Consider the following 17,434-nt stretch of genomic DNA (forward strand, 5'->3'; position numbering starts at 1 on the left):
TTTTATTCCTGTAAGGTCAGCATTCATGTTACCTCTGTTATTCTGACCTTAACAACTTGAATGTTATCTCTTCTTTTCTTGATCAGTGTAGCTAAGGCCTTATTAATCTTTTTAAAACAATCTGACTTTTGGATCCATTGATTTTCTCTATTGTTTTTCTATTCTCTAATTTATTCACTTCAATCTTTCTTCTTTCCTTCTTTGTGTTTGCTATGCTTAATTTGCTCTTTTTTTCCCCAGTGTCTTAAAGTAGAAGGTTAGGTTATTGATTTGAGACATTTCTTGTTTTTTAGTATATGCATTTATAGCTATACATTTCTCTTAGCACTGCATGTAGCACTGCTACATCCCACGAGTTTTGGCATACTGTGTTTCCATTTTCATTCATCTTAAAGTTTTGGTACTTTTCCCTTCATTTTCATTCATTTCAAATTATTTCCTTTGATGTATTCTTCTTTTATCCTTTGGTTATTTAAGCAGTGTGTTGTTTATACATGTTTGTAAATTCCCAAATTCCTATCTGTTATTGTTAATTTTATTCCATTATGGTCAGAGAATATGCTTTGTATGATTTTACTTCTTTTTATATTGAGGCCGTTTTATGGCCTGCCACATGTTCTATCCTGGAGAATATTTCATGTGTACTTGTGAGGAATATATATTCGACTGTTCTTAGGTTGAGTGTTCTGTAGATATCTGTTAGGCTATTTGGTTTATAGTTTTGTTTGTAGTGTTGTTCATGACTACTATTTCCTTGTTGATCTTCTTCCTGGTTGTTCATCCATCACTGAAAGAGGGGTATGGAAGTCTTTAACTATTACTGTTGAATTGTTTATTTTAATTCTCTCAGTTTTGTTTCATGTATTTTAGGGTTTGATGTTGTGGGGTGCATATATATAATTGTAGTGTCTTCCTGTTGGACCTATTATCAGATAAAATGTCCTTCTTCATCTCTAGTAACTATTTTTGTATTAAAGTCTACATTCTCTGATATTTATAAAGCCACTCCAAGTTTCTTGTGGTTGTTGTTTGCATGACATATCCCTATACTTCCCTTTCATTTTTTTCTCCCTATTGTATCTTTAAATCTAATATTTCTCACGTAGATAGCATATAATTATATATTGGTTTTTTAAATCCAGTTTGAAAATCTCTGCCTTTTAAAGGAATGCTTAATCCATTCACATTTATAAATCGTTATTGACATAGTTAGACTTATGTCTGCCATTTACTTTTTGTTTTCTATCTGTCTTGGCATTTTTCTGTTTCTCCATTACTGCTTTCTTTTACATTAAGTGAATTATTTTCTAAGTGTAACATTCTAATTCTTTTAATGTTTTTTTTCACTATATATTTTCGAGTTAATTTTCTAGTGGTTGCTCTAGGGGCTTGCCATATACATTTTTATTTTTTAATTTTATTATTTATTTATTTACTTATTTGGTGCAAAAAGGCAGTTTTATTAAAGCATGGGGACAAGACATGTGAGCAGAAAGAGGGGCCACCATATACACTTTTAACTTCTTAGAATCTACTTCAGATTCTAGTGAGACACTGAAATGTTACTCCTATATAACTTTCTTCCTTCTTCCCTTTTTTTGTGCTATTATTGCTATACATATTACATCTATATATATTGCAAACCCAGAACTACATTGTTCTAATTATTACTTTACTATACATATTGTATCTACATATATTACAAACCCCGAACTACACTGTTCTATTACTTTATGTAATTTATTTTTTTTAAGACATTGAGAGAAGAGAATAAGTATATGTTCATAGAGTTTGTTATTAATCTTCTTCATTATCATTTCTAGTTCTTTTCATTTGTCCTGTGGGATAATAGGGGTTCCAGAAAGAGGAAAACATGGATGAGAATTATTTGAGGAAAGCTTTTTCATAATTGAGGAAATAAGAGAGATAAAAGATTGAGATTGAGGGTTAACAGAACACTGAAAAGACAAGAATTGGGAAAACACATAGTCTTCAAATCTTTGGAAATTCAGGTGATCTAACTGAAACAACCTAAGCTTTCAAAATAGTGGACTAATGGAAAATTATAAAGATGCATACTTACTGGCATGGAAATACACTATTATGTGAAAAAGTGTGTTACAAATCTATATATGATACCATTTAGCATAGTATATCTTTTGGTACAGGGAGAAAGAGTGAAGGAGGAGGGAAAGGAGAAGGAGAAGAAAGAGTGGGTAGAGAGGGAAAGAGAGGAGTGGAAGGATATATACCAATGTTAAATATGGGTCATGGAATTATGAATGAATTTTATATTAAGGCTTTGAATGTATTTTATATTTTTAAAATACTTAATGTGTATTTGTGATAAAACAATAAACTTAAAAAAACTAATCCAGCAGAAATGAGCAAAAGACTTAAAAAAGCAAGTTGACTAAAATGAAATAAAACTGACTGAATACATATGAAAAAAATTCAGCCTCATTAGTAATCAAATGCAAAATAAAATAATACTGAATTTTTTATTTATCAAATTGGAAAATATTTTTAAGAGGAAAATACCCAGTGTTAGTAGGGGTTATAGGAAATATGCTCAGTACCTTGTTGATAAAGTATAAAATTATACAATTTTTCTAAAGAGCAAATTAATAATTTTTATAAATGCCCTTTAAAATGTCTATACTCTTTTAACCTAACAATTCCATTTTGGGGAATTTATGTTAATGAAAAAAGTAGTGGATGTTACAACCATTTAGCTGTAACTATTGTTTTGGAAAGCATTCCATAAAAATTTTGGAGTGTATGGTAATTAAGACTTAATCCAATGGAACTAATCTAAATATCCAAAAAGTATGTAAAAACATATGAAAGAGACTGTACAATATATACCAACTTTTAATAGTCTCTTATTCTGAATGTTAGAATTATTAGTATTAAAATTTGTTTTCTTCTGGTTATCCATGTTTTCTAAATTATCTATAATGGACAATAAATTATTCTTTGAAATGGAAAACAAAGTTATTTAAAAATAATCTAATGAGCTGCCCAAGAAATAGCTTAGTTTTATTTCTACTTCCTTGATTTCCAAACCATGTATGCAACATTTAGATAACTTCTAGAACCAACATGCAGACAGCTGAGTCAGTTATACTAGCAAGCAGCACCAAGGACCGTAGCGTCTCTGTCCCTTGGTACTAAGCACAAACTATGTGCTAGGTACTGTGTTAACACAAGCTAGGAATAAAAAGAAGAGAGGGCCCTAGATTTTTGGCTTAAACAGAGACAGACTAGTGGCAAGAAAGAGATGTGTATGTTCACAACTAAAAATCAAGGTATGTTTGAGAGTGCCAAGGGAAAGGAGAGATGATTCTAATTTGTCTGTACCAATCATCCACAATTTGCTTCTTTCCCTCTCTAATTTCTACTGAACCATCAAGATCATAAAATAATGAAAACTCATAATATATATTCCCATATAAAGCTCACTAGTCCTACTTAACTCTCAGGGCCAGCTCACATGTCATTTCACCTTTATCTCTGGGGGTAAAAGCACTTGTCTTGATATGCTGTAACTATGGATTTAGTCTGAGAGGGCAGACACTAAGTCTAATTCATCTTGGTGCCCCTAGGTCAAGATGGCATCCACTGTGTATACATCATGACTTTTTCAAGCTTTGTTCAAGGGTTTAACATTCCTGGCAAAGGAAACTTAGAAGTCATACCTGGCTGAATCACTAAACTCTACCTCTGAAACTAATAATACACTATAAGTTAATTAATTGATTAAAAAAAAAAAAAGTCATACCTGGTTGGGTTCCTTTTGTCCTCCTCAGAGATCAAAAACCAAACAAAGTCTGCATAGCTCATTCTTCCCTCTTTCTGTACTGTTTTTCCCCTGAAGAAAACACATGGTTATGAAGTTTCCTGAGCAATTACTCAGATAAATTTAGTAGGATGACAGACTAAAAAATAAAGCAACATCTTTCTTTGGAAATTAAGTCAAAGAAAAATCAGAAGGCTGGAAACCTAACAAAGAGCATCCCTTCCATTTCCTATATTGTTTGCAAAGGCCTGGAGGGTGAAACCAGAAGACATTTGTAGGTATGAAGAAAGAAGTCTGGTTTCCAATTTGAATGCAAATAATCACCAGGATCAAATACTGTTACCTGTATTTAGGTAAAGGATTGATGCCCGTAAATTAAAGAATTACTACTGTCTTGTATGAAGCCATGGTGTGCAGGAAGCTGTGCTAAAATGAGACTGTTAAAGTGTTACCTGTAATTCATTCATTTTTCTTTAAAGATTTTATTTATTTGAGAAAGAGAGAGAGCAGGAGTGGGGGGAGGGGCAAAGGGAGAGGGAGAAGCAGACTCCCCGCTGAGCAGGAAGCCCAGCCTGGGGCTGGATCCCAGGACCTGAGATCATGACCTGAGCCGAAGGCAGATGCTTAACCCACTGAGCCACCCAGGTTCCCCATCTGTAATTAATTTTTAAACTCAGATGCTTTTTCTTACCTTGTTACTGCCCCAGAGAATATCCTTTCAATAATTCTGTTTGATGAAGCTAAATGTAAACAAGAGGGTACAAAGCTAGTTAGAAACATGTTGCATAAAGGCAATACTTTTGGCAAATTTATTTAGCTACAAGCTAAAACATAATAGTCTTCCATAATGAGAAGTTATGAGTATTTAAATTTTTACCTATGTATAATTTGTATTTCTGAAAGAATCTGAGGTGGCATAATCAATTAATTAATCACACAAAAAAAGAACAGGCAAATGATTACACCTGAAAGCTGGGATGTATTAATGTAGCTGAGCGGCAAGTTAGTTCTGAACATCAGGACAACTAAGACAAAAATGTACAGAATTTGTATTGATCTTGTTATCCAGTAGGACAACTTTTCCTCTAAAACAAGACAAATTTTATCCTATCATGAAATTCAAGGGGAACTGATTGGCAGCTCCTAATATAAGGGACTTTGAGTAAAACAACAGAGAATGCTTTCAAGTAGAATTTTATAGAAGATACCTAAACATACCACATACTTTTCTAATATTCTTATTCTATAAGAGTCCAGAACATAACATATAATTTGAGAAATTCCATCAGTAAGTTTTATTCAGGGAGAGACACAATTATATCTTAAGACAGTATACTGCTTTTGATGATAGGTCCTAGAAAATCTATAGCAGTGTACCTCATTGTTGGTTCGAAATAACTAAAGGCTTTAGTTTTTTTTTTTTTAAAGATTTTATTTATTTATTTGAGAGAGAGAATGAGATAGAGAGAGCATGAGAGGGGGGAGGGTCAGAGGGAGAAGCAGACTCCCTGCTGAGCAGGGAGCCTGATGTGGGACTCGATCCCGGGACTCCAGGATCATGACCTGAGCCGAAGGCAGTCGCTTAACCAACTGAGCCACCCAGGCGCCCTAAAGGCTTTAGTTTTAACAAAAGGATATGCCAGTACAGCTCAGACCTAGGGATCTGGTGAGGACAGGAATCTGTTCTTTTAAGAAGTGCCCCACGTAATGGCATGTGCACTACAATTTCAAAACAAGTGATGAGTCACTAGGGAGTTAGTAGCTACCAGCATCTAATTCTTTTGCACAGAGTTAAAAGGTAAAATTAGTTTGGCTGAAGATGCTGGGAATATGGGGGTCAGTATAGCCATGCCTGGCCACAAAGCTTATCTAAGGACCCTCTAATACTTTGCTGAACATTGGTTTATGGGGTTAATAATTTGTACTAGATAGACAAATAGAGGGCTATATAGGAAAGGCATGGAATTTAATTTCAAAGCTGAAGTCTTTAAATTTGGAAGGTTTAGCCTAAAATTGAAGATCATGCTGTCCCATTTAGGACAGGTTGGTGGACTGGCAATTACATGGTCTCAGTGACCCCTTCATTATGCAGGCCTAGATGCCTACTTTTCTGGACTTCATTATTTTAACATGCCTCTACTGAGTTGCTATGTGTATATATACAATATTTGGGGACTTAGTGAGAATTATGGTGTATCAGTCAGCATGCTTTAGAACCTGTAAGGTTTTGCATGACCTCATGTTACACAGAGGATCTGGCCACTGGTGATTAGAAGGTGCAGCGCTAATAAAGCTGACCTGATACACCTGTGAATATTTCCATTTTTATGCTATTCTGGTGACGGGAAGGTTGTGACTACTTGAAGAAGGGAGGTAGAGTACTAAACCAAGTGCTGCTTGTTTATCAATAAGTACATCTGAGTATTTTCCCTTGATACCTAGTTGGCACCTGAGAATTGAGAGGTAGAACTCTTTCTTATATATGGAAAGTTCTATGAAACTTGACATCATATAGAATGAACCTTTTCTTAAGATGTAAGTGGTTAATCACAGATATACCAAATAACAGAAGTGAAATTCAATGCATTTGTTTAAGATTTGTACTCTGCTACATCTAAAAGGCTAAAGGCTGATTAAAAAAAAAATCTGCAGTGCCTGAGAAGACATTTAAGAATAGAACAGGGACGATCTTATTACTATTATTATTTTTTAAAGATTTTATTTATTTATTTGACAGAGAGAGACATGGTGAGAGAGGGAGCATAAGCAGGGGGAGTGGGAGAGGGAGAAGCAGGCTTCCTGCAGAGCAGGGAGCCCGATGCGGGGCTCGATCCCAGGACCCTGGGACCATAACCTGAGCCGAAGGCAGACGCTTAACGACTGAGCCACCCAGGCGCTCCCAGGGACGATCTTATGAGAAAAAAATGAGTCAATGTACTTTGGTGTTTGGTGAAGAGTATTAAATCATCAGGTAGTAGTTTCTAAGTTTACTACTGGTAAAAATGAAGCAAAAGGGGTAATATCATGTGATATGTGATATTTTTGCTTTCTGATAAAAGAAAGCACACAAAATTCATCTGCAGGGAAAATACTTACTCTGGAACTAAATTCCAAAAAGTAAGTTTTTATGATTCCTGGAAAACACTGGCAAGTTAGAAACATTTTCATCCTTGGCTGTTCATAAACACTGGTAAAATGGGAAATTTATAAGGGTGTATATACATTCTCTTTCAAATAAACTTTACTTAGGTATGGATCTTATTCAATTCATCATTAGAAAATAAACATCACTATAAAGACTCAGAAATTAATCAAAACAAAGACTCTAATTGCTTACTTAAAGTCCCTTCTATACTTGCCTTCTAAATAAAAAATTGATACCTCCACCCATTCCCACTTAAAAATTCTTGGCTCTTTAAAGAGGACTTGATTAGACAAAGAATTTAAGAAATGGGAATTTCCCATTCATGTAACAATTCATATAACTCTTGCCTTTTTCGAAATAGTTAAGTTTTAACATCTATAAAACACTTACCCTGTTCATTGTATCGAGATAAATCAGCCTGGCTGATGTAGAGGTCATGATCACTATCTAGTTCCCAAAATTTACAATAAATAACATAGAAATGTTCATAGGAGAAGTAATCTGTGATTTGGTTTATATCTTCCTCTTCTTCCAAAAGGGCTAAAGTCTGAAATAGTATGAAGAGAAAGATTAATTTATTTTAAAATTATGAAAACCAGCTTTGGTTGTTATACAGTCTAGTAAAGTTTAATTTTAAATGGAATTAAAATTTTTGGTTTGGGTACCAAACCAGGAACTTTTAATAGGCAACCTCTTCCAACCTTTAATCAAATAATCAATCTATAAGCATTTATGAGTTCTGTATTATGCTTAGCAAAGGGTTAGATGCAGTGGAGGATTTAAAAGCAAGGAAAGGGAAGGACTGTTACCAAGGAGATTGTAGCCCATCAGAGGTCCCCAGACCACCAAGCGAGAACAATTAGACATCAGGCTGAATTACATGGTCATAAACTGACACTGCTTGTAACTTTCCAAAATTATGAAGAGTGAGCATCTTTTCTATTACGTAAAGTGGAAATCCACATATAGGGTTTGGTTTTGTAATGAGATCAAGTTTACCATGAAGGTGACTTATGTATAGCATTGTGCTGATGTGTGGTGGCCTGGCGTAGAAGCCATGGGGATGGAGCTGCAGGGCCCTGAGCTGGAAGTTAACCTGGGGCTCCCCTGACCCACTGTGTGTCCTTATGGAAAACACCAGAAACAATAATTTTGAACCCAGAATTCTTACAATTCTTATAATTATCATATAAGTGGGCAGATAAATGAAGATGTTTTCAGAAATGAAAGATTCAGAAAGAAAGATATAAGAAGCCATAAAAAAACCTTCAGAAATAGAAAAAACAAAATGAGATGGCAGAAATCAGATCAGATATATCAACAATCACAGCAGAGATAAATAAATTAAGTCTCCGTATTAAAGTATTTTCAGATTGAGCATAAAAACAACCCCCCCCCAAAACATATCTAGGTATATGTTATCCATAAGAGATAAATCTAAAATAAAATTTAAAAGGAGGTTTAAAAAAAAAGGACAAATATATGCTAGCTAAATCTTAACAAAAAGAAAACGTGTCAATATTATTGGAAAATAAAATGGAATTCAAGGTGAAAAATATTATAAGGGACAGAGGTGACTATTTCATAATGCAAATAAATTACTCTGATAAAAAATTATGTTCCAAAATGTAAATACTGGGAAACCAATATGCCTTGGCAAGCTGAGAACATAAATTATTATAGTAAAACTTCTTAACGGAAGATTCTTTTGCCAGTACAAATTATAAAGACTACACAGAAACAAAGGAAAACCATGATGTGGTAAGTGCAAAATATGGGATATAAGATTATATATACTAAGAACTCTGTAAAATCCTAAAATCTGCACATTTATATGAGACTAGAAGAACACATACAAAAATGCTATTAGTTGTATTAGGGTGATGAAATACGATTTTTCTCCTGTTTTCCAAACATGGCTGGTAACGTTTTGTTTTGTAAAATGCTCTTTAACACGTATAACGGAGAATATGTACAATAAAACAAATCTTGAGAAGGAGCTCTCATTCTCCCCTACTGGATTATCATAGAATGAAAAAGACAGATAACTTGTGCTTTTGGTGAATGTGTAAGTATGAACTAGTACAGGTTTTTAGGAGGCTAGGTTGGCAGGATCTATCAAACTGAAAACCACACTCGGGACACCCGGCTGGCTCAGTTGCTGGAGTGTGCAACTCTTGATCTTGGGGTTGTGGGTTTGAGTTTCACGTTGGGTGTAGAGATTACTTAAAGATAAAAAATCTTAAGAAGAAAACAACCCTGAAAATGCATATACCATTTGATCCAGGATTTCCCCTCCAGTAGTCTATTCTAGAAAAATGCTTACCTATATACACACAGGAGTAAAGTACAAGGATATTCACTGCATCATTGCAAATAGGAAAAACCTGAAAATGACTTAAACACCCTCTATAGGAGAATATGTAATTTAGTTATGGTAGAGCCATGCCATAGATTATGCAGCAGTTAAAAGAATGAGATAGATTTATATGCATGGAAATGAAAAGAATGTTAAGATATGCTGTTAGTGAAAAAAAAAAATTAACAGAATGATCTCATATATTTTAAAAAACCACCTCAAAAAAGCAGCCATACAAAATAAAACTGTTTACTCCATGTATACATATATAAGGGAATGTAAGGGAATAAAACCATAGATAATATGGATGGGTTCCCTCTGGGAAAGGGAATGAAATGGTAGGGTGAAGGGATAAATAGTGACTTCTGCTGATTATTCTAGATATGTTCATATTATCTGAATGCTTTATGAGCATATAAATCATGAGCATACATTCATGAATAATGTACTAAATAGGAAGAGTAGGAGAGGGCTAAGGAAGAAGGGAAAGAATTAAATCATGCTCTAGGAAGAACACTTGAGTTCTGTTTCCAGTTCGGCCATTTACTTGCTGTGTGATCTTATCTAAGTCATTCAACCATACCTGCACCTCAAATTTTATCATCAATTAAAAAAATATGTATTATAATAATGCCAGAAACTGTTACAAACTCAGTGCTTCAGGAATGTGAGGGATTACCATTCTTAAGGTATAAGGCCTCCTTATGGAATCACTGCCGTCTCAACCCATCCCATGTTACCTACTGAGAGAGGCAGGCACCAGGTGTTCCATAAATACGAACAATGACTGTGATGATTACTATTCATTTTAGAATAAAAAAGGTTTTATATGGATTATGGGCTGCTAATTTTGCCAAGTCTTCATTACTTTGTCCCAGATGAAGACAGGGAAAAATAAAGAGTACATAAGGTTGTATTATTAGCCTAAGCTTCATTTAGTATGATTCATTGAAAATAAAATATTTTCTTTCCTTTCAAGTATGAACAATTCTTTCTTTAGGTTAATGGAAGCTTGAATAATCAGGCATGAAGATTACCTCGGTAAAAGGCTCCCACTAGTGGTCAATACTTTCTCTCTTATTTGGTAAAATAAATAAAATAATTGAATGGAATGTATGCTTTCTTAAAAGGACTTTTTAGTATTTTTCTCCACTCCAGGAGGAGCTGGATAAAGAGTCGTTGCTGAAAGGATCAAGTTGAAACCCCTCCATTCCTTTCGCGAGGCCTTTCCACACCCAGCTCATCTCACCCCTCAGGCTGTATCACTGGTCACTTTGCAGAGCCACTGGCCACTTTATTTTTACTTTTTTAAAAGATTTTATTTATTTATTTGACAGAGAGAGAGAGACAGCGAGAGAGGGAACACAAGCAGGGGGATTGGGAGAGGGAGAAGCAGGCTTCCCACTGAGCAGGGAGCCCGATGTGGGGCTTGATCCCAGGACGCTGGGATCATGACCTGAGCCGAAGGCAGACGCGTAACGGCTGAGCCACCCAGGCGCCCCTACCACTGGCCACTTTAGACTGAGGTCTTAGACTGTAGACACTTTCATGCTTCTGGGCCTTTGCGTATGCTGCTCCTGTTATCTGGAATCCCCTTCTAATTTTTTACTTTGATAAACTTCCGATACCCTCCAAGGTCAAGATCACATGACAGTCTTTCTGTGAGGCCTTCTCTGCATATTTGTTATCCGTTTTTGTGGAAATTTTCATCAGGTGTGACTGTGCACTTTTCTTTTAGTCCATGTGCCTTGATATAAAAATCCCTTGTTATTCTTCTTTGTTCTCCCCAACACATCCCAGGTACCTGGTAAATGCTTAATGACTGAAAGTAGTGAAAGTGCTTTGCATACAATAAGCACTCAAATATTTGTTAAATGAAATAAATTATTTAACTCATTTATTTTTTTTAAATTTTTAAAAAAGATTTTATTTATTTATTTGTCATAGAGAGAGAGAGCAGAAGCAGGGAGAGCTGCAGGCAGAGGGAGAAGCAGGCTCCCCGCTGAGTAAGGAGCCCGATGCAGGACTCGATCCCAGGACCCTGGGATCATGACCTGAACTGAAGGCAGAAGCTTAACCCACTGAGCCACCCAGGCGTCCCTAACTTATTCTTATATATGAATTCCAATGAGAGACGTACTTGCAAAAAGTTGCTTTTTCTTATCTCTGTCGAAGTTATTTTTCCACTCCAAGATCTGTTGACTGTGTAGAATATTCTCTGAATAACCTGGTTCCAAAAGGAAAACAAATCAAATAAAAATACTGAAGATATTTATTACTTCACCAAAGGCCATCTTATGAATGTATCTTGAATCAAGCTATGTTTTGGTTTTCCGATTATGGCAAGTGTAATTTCTAATAAAAACTAACATCATGTTTTAAAAATCTACACCCATGTCCCCTATAATTCCAAGAACAATAAAAAGATACTCTTTGCTCATAAGCCTGCATTTCCCAACTACCTACATGTCACTTTATTTACCTCTCATACAGTGATGCCTGATTCAAGCAGTGTTTATTGGGCTGGATGTTTTGGGAAGGCAAATGAGGTGGGAAATACACACTGGATTGGCTTAACAATTGGTGGGTCATAAGAATGGCTGCCTGGTATGATTCAAGAGGGCATTATTCTGGTTATTATAGCCTTATTCATTGGAGTCTTAAAGACTTCTAGTCTTCCAGACTTTCTGGAAACTCAAATACATCTGGGATAACTCATATACTGAGTCCTTACTTGGGCATGAGCAATTTTGTTATTAGCTAGTCTTTAAAGAGTTTAATTACAGATGTGAAACTCTGGAGAAGACCCTGGACAGGATGAGAGAGGAGGGAACAGGTAGCAAATGTGTCTGAGATTGATGACGCGTGTGGTGGTGTAGTGGAGGGTTGGAGAAGGAAGACAAGGCTGCTATCCTGGAGGGAGGAGGCTGCAGTGTATTCTTAACAATTTTACCTGGGGTTATGCCTACACATTTAATTTCTCTTTGACCCACTGGTTTTGTTTTTTTCCTCCAAAAGGAAGCAGTAGTGAGAAGAGCAATTTAAGCAGCTTTCTTAAAAACTATTTTGATTTTTTTTTTGGTTTCAAGGTTTTATTTAAATTCTTGTTAGTTAACATATAGGGTAGTACTGGTTTCAGGAGCAGAATTTAGTGATTCATCACTTATATATAACACCTAGTGCTCATCACAAGCAACTTTTTTTGACACTTTGCCTTTGATTTTGACTATCTAATAGAAATCCTGTATCCTTGATGGTTTTATCATGGAAGAGGTTAGATCCTTTTCATTTATTTTTTTAAAGATTTTATTTATTTATTTGAGGGGGGTAGAGAGAGAGAGAGAGAGAGAGAGTGAGAAACAGCATGAGAGGGGGGAGGGTCAGAGGGAGAAGCAGGCTCCCCGCTGAGCTGGGAACCTGATGTGGGACTGAATCCCAGGACCCCAGGATCAGGACCTGAGCTGAAGGCAGATGCTTAACCAACTGAGCCACCCAGGTGCTCAAGGTTAGATCCTTTTTAAAAGTTATTTTAGTACAAGAACAAAAAAGGGAAGACATTTGGGACATCTATCCATAGAGTAGGCCTAATGAGGGACTAAACCACCATTCCCCTTCTGGATTCCTTAGCAAAGAGAGTGATTCTCAAACAGAGCAGGGAAAAACCAGCCTCAGAATGAAGGCCCAGATTTCTGCTGCCCAGCTTTCCTTATCCTATAGCAGTGCTAATTCCTGACCCTTCAGAATCTAGCTCAACTGCTAACTCCACAGGAAGCGTCAGAACAGGGACTGGGGTAGAGCTCTGTCTCATGTGCTCCAACTGTCAAGTGAGTCTCCTTCAGTTCATCATATATTCTAAACACTGGTGCACCTGACCATCAACACCTCCAAACTCCAAGGTACCAGGTCTTTCTTGACTTGCATCCCAGTGCTTGATATGGTGCTCTGCATAGCAGGTGGTTAATAATTGCTTGGTAAATTTTTTATTTGAGGAATAATTGACGTACATTATATCAGTTTCTGGTGTAAGACATGATTTGATATTTGTATACATTGCAAAACAATCACTGCAGTAAGTCTCCTTAACATCTGCCACCATACATAGTTATGGAATGTTTTTCTTGTGATGAGAACTTTTAAGATTTACTCTCTTAGCAATTTTCAAATACGCAATATATTTGTATTACTATAGTATATATAGTATTAACTACAATCACCATGTTCTACTTTACATCCCCATGACTTAACTTATTCTATAACTGGAAGTTTGTACCTTTTGACTCCCTCTTCATCCATTTGGCCTATACCCACCCCCTGCCTCTGGCAATCACCAATCTGTTTTCTTTATGTACGAGTTTTTTTTTTTTAGATTCCACCTATGAGAGAGCTCATATAGTATTTGTCTCTGTCTGACTTACTTCATTTAGCATAATGTCTTCAAAGTCGATCAGTGTTGTTGCAAATGGCAAGATTTCATGGGCTAGAGGTACCAAACCCCAGCCATGTGTAGTTGAAAATCCACATATAACTTGACTCCCCCCAAATTTAACTACTAATAGCTTACTGTTGACTGGAAACCTTACTAATTACATAAACAGTTGATTAACATATATTTTGTATGTTATATATGTACTATATACTGTATTCTCACAATAAAGCTAGAGAAAAAAATATTAAGAAAATCATAAGGAAGAGAAAATTTATTTACAGTGCTATAAAAAAATCTGCATAAGTGGCCCATGTAGTTCAAACCCATGTTGTACAAGGGTCAACTGTATGTATATACCACATCTTTATCTATTCATTCATTGATGGACACTTAGGTTGTTTCCATATTTTGGCTACTGCTAATAATGCTGCAATGAACACAGGGTGCACTGATCTTTTTAAGTTAATATTTTTGTTTTCTTTAGATAAATACCCCGCAGTGGAATTGTTGGATCATATGGTGGTTGTACTTTTAATTTTTGAGGAACCTCATATTGTTTCCCATAGTGGCTGCACCAATTTATATTCCCACCAATAGTGCACAAGAGTTCCTTTTTTTTTCTACATCCTCCCTAAAACTTGTTATTTTCTTGTCTTTTTGTTATTAGCCATTCTGACTGGTGTGAGGTGATATCTCATTGTGGTTTTGATTTGCATTTTGCTGATGATGAATAACGTTGAGCAACTTTTTATGTACCTGTTGGCCATCTGTATGTCTTCCTTAGAAAATTGCTTGATAAATTAAAGAGATTTGAGACTTGTGTAACAAAAACTTTCATGTTGTACCTGTGATAAGAGACATATGGGTTGGAGTCATAGCTAGTTGAATAACTCTCTTCAGAGTTGTAAATACCAGATGGATGCCAACCCAAGAAAGGTCTCTAATTAGTATTTCACATAAATCAGTACTATTCTCTATGATTTACAGATAGATAGCATATAAAATGTGCAGAAAACATAAAACAGAGAAGGCTAACTATATTCAAAATTATTGTAAAAGATACTATGAATTTAGTAATTTTTACTCTTGAGGGAAAAATAAGATTAGAGTGTACATGTGACCATGATCTGAATGCTGACTATCTGGTGGAAGAAGTGGCTGACTTGTTCTGTGTTGCACCAGAAAGCAGAACTAAAATTATTGGATAGATAGTGCATTAGGTTTGAGCAGGGACTAGCTGGTGTCTAATTTCTCTATTGGCTCTAATCACTCAGACTCTGACTGAGGTGCTTCAGGGCAGAGAATGTGTCCTACTTGACAGTGTATTCTTTTTTTTTTAATTTAAATTCCAATTAATTAACATATAATGTATTGTTGGTTTCAGATTTTTTTAATTTTATTTTTAAAATTTAAAGCCAATTAATTAACATATGATGTATTATTGGTTTCAGAGGTAGAGGTCAGTGATTCATCAGTCTTATATAATACCCAGTGCTCATCAGATCACGTGCCTCCTTAATCAACAGTATATTCTTAACACTAGCTTTGCAGAAGTTCATATAAAAAAGATGGAGGATTTTAAGTACAGAAATTACATATATGAAAATAAACGGTAAGAATACCATTTATCATAGTTCCATGGCTCCTCAAGTAAAAGTCAATTTCAAAACATATTATTACACCAAAATTTTCTATGTTGAACATGATTAGATTTTTATCCTTATTATTTGATTTTGAATATAAATTTATCTAAAGTCGAAGTTTCCTATTTTATTTTCCTATTTTATATTTATATACTCAAATATTTTATATTATTTATGAAGGTACTGTCTTACACTTAAAATGATAAAGCTTTAATCTGTATTTATTTTTGCTTATTTTGTTAATCATTTTTTGTGGTTTTTTTTGATAGAATTTTTAAAATTCACAAATGTTTTGACTGTTAAGCGTTTTCCACTTTTAGCCTCTGGTAACTTACTTATATAATAATATGAAAAAATGTACTTGTAGTCCGTTTTTCCATAGCCTAAATCTCTTTATTCAGTAGCCCCACTTCATCAGAACATTTATTGGTTTCCACATTACTGATTCAGCATTTTAGCTTATTGAGGTACGGGCACCATCTAGTGGTGAGAACATGTAGCTGCTTGGTTCTACATCTACCCTTGTTTTTTTCCCCCAATTTTGTTCTACCACTTTTAGGTAAATAAAAAAGAAATTAATCACAGTTTTTAAAATAATAAAAAAAATTTTAAGAATTAGTAATGGTAAGAATAATTGTTTACTACCAGTGAGTGGAACAAAATTTGACAATTTTTTACCGAGGTATCTCTGGTCAACTTGATAGTTTGAATTTTAAATCAGTTTCCTTTCTTTTTCCTTATATCTATTGAACTGGAAACCTCTAATTCACAAGTGTAGGTCACCAGAAATGTGAGCAAGTGTTTGGTAGCTCTGTCAGACAGGTTTTGACAAGTGGATTGGATGTGGACACAAAAATAACAGATTGCTCATTGTAGGTAATTTATGCAGAGGAGTATTCAAAGGCTGGAAGCATGGTTCTTCTACCTGGCAGGGAATGGTGAAAAGATCCTTGATCCACTCTGGTTAATATGGCTCTGAAAAGTATTTCTCCGTGGTCCTCTGCAGAATTTGGACTTAAAAAAAAAAAAAATCTAATACAAATTTCCTCCTTTCTCTTTCAAGAGGTTTGGAGGAAAAGTCAAGCTGTTAGTGATGAGCAGTCTCCACCACAGTTCAGTCATCTCAGGAAGTATCAGTACCTTGTCCTCAACGATTAAATTCCTGGCATTTCAGCCTAAAGTGATGGCTTCAGGCCAATCAAGACACTGAATCTATCACTGAGACACCATCTGAGCAAGCCAGAGAAATGTCTTTGCTGCCAGCACCAGTGTCACAAAGAAGTATTTTCAATCTCATTGTTTATTTTAAAAACTCACATGAGCACCTCTTTCCTCAAAAGTCAGCATATGCCAGCTAGGGTAAGCAGAGTCTTTTATTCACTGGCAACTTCTCTGCATGGCATGCAAAACTGCAAACTCAAGGGCTATATAATTTGCTAGTATTTCCAATTTTCATTTTCATTCAGTATCAAGAGACTTATTTCTTAAAGGAGAATATGGAGTAACTTTAGATGCATTCTCTTATTTGGGTAGTGATATTCTTTTTGCTGTATGCATAGTTGGTGCTCTGTCTTTCCAGTCTGAAAATAGCTGACAAAATAATTAAATAAACAAATGAAAAGTCTTTTCCTATAGCATAGGTTTCTCAGTGATAAATAGAAAATAAAAGTCACCCAACTTTTCACTATATGAGTGCCACACTAAAACTAATATTTGAGCCATACTTTGTGTCAGTTTTTTCCAACTAGACAGAGTGAAAATACTGAATAACTCTAGCATGCAAACAACAACAAAAAATATTGTTTTTTACTACATGCCACTGAGATTATATAACATTCAATAGGGTCAAATGACAAATTAATTTTGCTTTTTCTGAGATATTTATCTTTAATTCTGAGGCTAAGTTTCTAAGAAATAGTGTGACCTTATCAGTTTTTGCTCTGAACAGGATACAGAATGATGCCTCTGTCATTCACTTTTATGCCATTAACAACATTCATTAATTTCACACTAGAAAACTTATTTTGATTTGTTCTAGAAAAACTCACTGTACTCTGAA

At 35.1% G+C, this 17,434-nt stretch overlaps 1 protein-coding gene across 8 annotated transcripts in view; it reads right to left on the bottom strand.

Moving 5' to 3' along the window:
- The window catches only part of PPP2R3A (protein phosphatase 2 regulatory subunit B''alpha), a 213,003-nt gene that overhangs the window by 61,562 nt on the left and 134,007 nt on the right, over positions 1-17,434 (bottom strand). For all 8 annotated transcript variants that reach the window (XM_078071623.1, XM_078071621.1, XM_078071627.1 and 5 more), the window contains 4 exons: positions 11,447-11,533; positions 7,338-7,494; positions 4,494-4,542; positions 3,785-3,874 (listed from right to left, as the gene is read on the bottom strand). In XM_078071623.1, the coding sequence (XP_077927749.1) occupies positions 3,785-3,874; positions 4,494-4,542; positions 7,338-7,494; positions 11,447-11,533 (383 nt within the window). The remainder of the gene's footprint in view (positions 1-3,784; positions 3,875-4,493; positions 4,543-7,337; positions 7,495-11,446; positions 11,534-17,434) is intronic.

The sequence above is a fragment of the Halichoerus grypus genome, chromosome 1, assembly GCF_964656455.1.
Source record: "Halichoerus grypus chromosome 1, mHalGry1.hap1.1, whole genome shotgun sequence".
In the NCBI taxonomy this organism is placed as follows: domain Eukaryota; kingdom Metazoa; phylum Chordata; class Mammalia; order Carnivora; family Phocidae; genus Halichoerus; species Halichoerus grypus.